The 4504-nt window shown below is 39.3% G+C and overlaps 1 protein-coding gene across 1 annotated transcript in view; it reads right to left on the reverse strand.

Moving 5' to 3' along the window:
* Positions 1-1707: 1707 nt before the first annotated feature.
* The window catches only part of LCOR (ligand dependent nuclear receptor corepressor), a gene marked incomplete at its 5' end in the record, with an annotated part of 4627 nt that continues 1830 nt past the window's right edge, over positions 1708-4504 (reverse strand). The window contains one exon of the mRNA XM_010177617.2: positions 1708-3457. Within this exon, the coding sequence (XP_010175919.1) occupies positions 2488-3457 (970 nt within the window). The remainder of the gene's footprint in view (positions 3458-4504) is intronic.

A 4504-nucleotide genomic window follows, 5' to 3' on the forward strand; every position in this document is an offset into this window, starting at 1 on the left:
TGTTGTTTTTTTTTTTTTTTTTTTTAAATCCACTTTCTAACCAAAGCAAATAAAGAGTACTCAACTTCTCACTATCTATTTACAATTCTTAGCCTACAGTCTGAAATGACAAGACAAATCTCTTTTTAAAACTGCAGCATTAAAGGGTAGGCACACCATTCTTCTGCTGCACGATTGTCACCCACTTAAACGTACACATACAAAATATTTAGGTTAGTAAAATGAGCACTCCACATACACTACAGTGACAAGTTTTATAAAACTCAACTCATGTTGCTTAAATAAAGACAACTGCAAAAGGTTAAACCTCTCTGAACAGTAAAACTGTTACTTTTTTTTTTTTTTTTTAACTTGCAGCAAACTTTCTACCATAACTTCCAACAGCAGATGAAACCACACGTTTAACTGCGCCTTTATTGCAATCACCAGCTAAACTGGAACGTATTGCAGAGTTTATATACTGCTACTGAGCTTAAACTGCTTTAAATGACAAGATGACAACTAGAGAGCTATGAGGAACCAGGATTTTGAGTACTAAAATGTATTAAGTAAACAAAACTAAAAGTATACTTGGGGCCAAATGCCCAGTCCGTTTCAAGAATGAGCAGTGCATATTTAAAACGACAGCAATGGTGTGCCTAACCTTTGAAAATATGAAGTTGCTGGGGAGGGGGAGAGGCTAATAGGATCCACTGTTCCAGAAGTCACTCAGCATTCCTAGGGCTATCTAGGCCACCCCCCCTGAACTTTGAGAAACCACTTTCAATCACTGACTTCACTTAATGCAATCACACAAAAGTCCAATGCTTCTTTTGGTTGTGCAAATGTGGAGAGGGAAAAAAAAAAATAAATAAAAAAAAGGTAATTCTATCTACCTTTTGCACAGATTAAGACCAAATTGTTTCTACCTGAAGAACCAGCAATTCTGATTTGGTCATATTGTGGTAAACCCAGTATGCTCCACCTAGTTACTGACCACTCACGCAGAAAGTATCAAAGATAAAAGTTCTGTACAAAATTTATCCTGGATCTCCATATAATGATAACAATATCATCATATTGAAAAAAAAAAAATTGATTTGTGGTTTATGGAGTGCTTTTACGATGTTTAAATGCTTATTCTAGCATGTGCTAAACCACTATCAAAATAGATTAAATAAAAACAACAACAAAAAAGCAGGACTTAGATTAATTCCTGCTACTGGCAACTGTAATATTTAAAAAGGAAACACCCATTCACTGAGTGTTCGACCCTGACAGTATTACAGATAGATATGATGCAGAGCCTGAAATCAGATCAGGCTACCAGTGTTTTACTTCTTCCCTGAACGTCAACAAGCTCCTTCACTAATGTGGATATTTGGGCAGACTACTGAGGTCGTACACGTTTGAAATCACTGTTTTGTGGGCTTTTTTTTTTTTCTTGCCTTTTTTTTTTTTTTTCTTTTTTTTGCAATATCACAGTAGTTTGTTACATAAATCCCCCTTCCCCGGATTAAAGTCATTTAAACTAGTTGTTGGAACCACATAGTTTAGTAAACTCAGAATCAAGTCTGTAAAAAGCGTAAAGGTCAAAGAACCATAGTTCTGTTATAATGAGGCATACCCTAATACATCATCTAGTGTACCCTGACTGCTCCTGACTGTAAGAAGCTTGTCTTCCGTGAGATAAGGCTACATCCTCGAGCAGGTGAGTCTAAATATCACCCTTCAAAAATATCAAATAAAATTACAGCGAAGGTAGTGTTACAAATAATTAACTGACATATTCTGAAGGTAGTGTATGCAAGTTTTCCCTCCCCTCCCCCCCGGGTGAGCACTAAGCAGACAGTGAATGGTAAGTACGTTTAATTTAGAAAGAAAATAGTGGAGAGCCTAATTAGAACCAATTGATTATCTGTCTAATAAACAAATCTCTGAGTTCAAGAGAGGTGCCATTCCTAAATAACTTGATTTAGCTTAGATCTTTCAATCAACTGGATCAAAGAAAAGGAGGGGAAAAAAAGATTTCTTTAACATTTTGTAGAATGACAGTCTGATTATCATTCAAAAAAAAGCCTGGTTTTAAGAGAGTATCAGTTTAACAAAGTGGACTTATTTCTATAAAGGCAGACATGAAAAACCCAACACCAGAAGTTCAGGCAGGCTCTACAGGTAAGATGTCCACTTCCACAGATCTGCATTCTTTGTGAGGTAACTCAACTCTCTATTGCAGAGAAACATGCAAAAGGCAAAAGAAAAAAAAAAGAAAAAAAAAAGGGGGGGAAAGTGGGCAGGTGAAGGAGGGAAACTGCGACATACCAGGCTAGAAAAATTTACACATGTGACATTCGGAGCACACCTTTCACCTGTGTCCACACAAGTCAATGCTAAACTGCAAAGGAAAGAGCATTGGAGTAAATAGGAGAATCAGGTGCGCTCAGTGGTGGTTGAACTATGCAGTAGTGCTCACCCAGTTTGCAAAGTAATTGGCACTCTACAACATCCCTACTCATCTTTCAATTCATTCGCACTTTGTGCTGCTTCTCCCTGGGGATCTAATTCAATCTTTACTGAAACATCCTGCCCCTCCGACCTCATTAATTTCATTTTTTTCTTTGGAGGGTTTTTCAAAGTGCCCAGCCTCTCTTTAACTTTGTACTCCAGTGTACTGTGGGGGATCCCATAAATACTCTGAGCTTTGGAAACACTCATTTTCCCGCTCATAACCACAGAGATTGCTTCCTCCAGTATCTCGCTGTTATACTGTCTGTATCTCCCTCTTTTCTTCCTAGGTTGCTTGGAGCCAGGATCTCCCTCTTGATCTGAGGTGGGATATGGCTGTCCAGAGGTAGACTGCTCAGCATCTGAGCCCCAGGAATCTGGTCCAGCATCCAGCAAGCTTCTCCTGTTTTGTTTTGGAAGGATAGCCCTTAACTTTTTGCTAAGTGCGCTCTCCGTTTGTGAACCCATTACCAAAGAGCTATAGCTGTACTGGTCACCAGTGCGGGACTCCCATGAAAGGTCCATGCCTCGAACTTGTGGTATCTTTAAATCCACAGGAGACGAATGGCTCACGTCCTTTTTCCCATCCTGTTTAGTTTGAAGTGCCATTTTTTGAAAGGCAGAGTTTTCTGTAAGAAAAGGAAGGTCACTGATGTTGCTGAGTGCACCATTTCCCCTGAATTTCATGCGGCTGAAATTGAATTCGTAGTGTGGTTTTGCCCAAGAAGCCTCCCTGGATAATATTAAGTGCTGTCCATGATTCTGTAGTCCAGATGGCCCATGGCTGGCAGCCGTAGAAAACTGGTTTCTGCTCAGCAGTTCTTCACTAATCTGGAGTGATCGAGCCAGCGGTACTTTAAGAGATGTGGAGTGGCCATAACCTTCCCTGGTTCCATCCTGCAAGCTTCTTGGAGGTACCCCATCACCACTCTGTAGTCCCTCCGGATGGTGCTGGCTGGGTCTCCCAGGTCGCCTAATTGGATGGAAGGAAACTGATGTGAGCAGGACTTGCACAGGTAGGGAGGGATGGGTGAGGGGGCCACTCCTTTATTAGAAGGCCTTGCTTGGGTAACATCACTTTTTGTGTTATTTATTTTTCTCTAAAAATATATATTTTTTTAATTTTTAATATTTTTTTTTTTTAAGTCTCAGCATCAGTCAGTTTTAAAACTTGTTCGCAAAAAAAAAGAGAAGCTTTTTGGGCAAAGAAAAATGAAACCTGTTGGCTGGTCTCTGGTTGGGTTCACAAATGCTCGGAGTAGAAAAGACTTCGCGCAAGCGTCTGAAAATAGCACCTTAATTACAAAGTAGTAATCAATCGCCATAGATCTACACACAACTGTGTTACTGGTGTGACGTTACCACTAAACAAGTACAGTAATAAAAGAGTAAGCCAAAGTGCAACATATTCAACATGCAAATATGACTGCCACCTGCAGTATCTACACATAGGTGGAAACCTTGGATGGTGTTTTGCTTATATCATATTGAAGAATTGCTGCTCAGGGTGGAGAAAAAAAAATGCTTAGCAGGCCTCAAAGGTATTTGCTTCACTTTCATTAAGCACCAAATATGAAAGCACTGCATTACACCAGACTTACCAAAATGCTCTCTTAACAACTAATTGCATATACACATGTCCCTGATTCACATTTGATACACAGCATGGCTAGGAAAAAGATCTAAGTTCCAACTGTCAGCTAGATCAAGGGTTAATAGCAGAAAAAAAACGGTATGTATTTTTACCATTTGCCTTTTGTCACAAGTGTTCTTTCTATGACACAAAGCACAACTACCGCAGATAAACACGTGTGTTTTTATATTTTGCTTGCTTAGCCCCCTGTGGTAATTAAGTCACTCTAGTTTCAAAATCCATCCCCAAACATTTCCATGTTCAACATAAAGATTAATGAAGAGACTAGTAAGCAATTCTATTTTAATGCTCTGGGACACTATAGTGGTGTAAAGCCCTCTAGCTAAGTCAGCATTATTTAAGGATAGGACACATCCTGCTGAAAAG

This window comes from Antrostomus carolinensis, unplaced genomic scaffold, assembly GCF_000700745.2.
Source record: "Antrostomus carolinensis isolate BGI_N321 unplaced genomic scaffold, ASM70074v2 scaffold48451, whole genome shotgun sequence".
In the NCBI taxonomy this organism is placed as follows: Eukaryota; Metazoa; Chordata; class Aves; order Caprimulgiformes; family Caprimulgidae; genus Antrostomus; species Antrostomus carolinensis.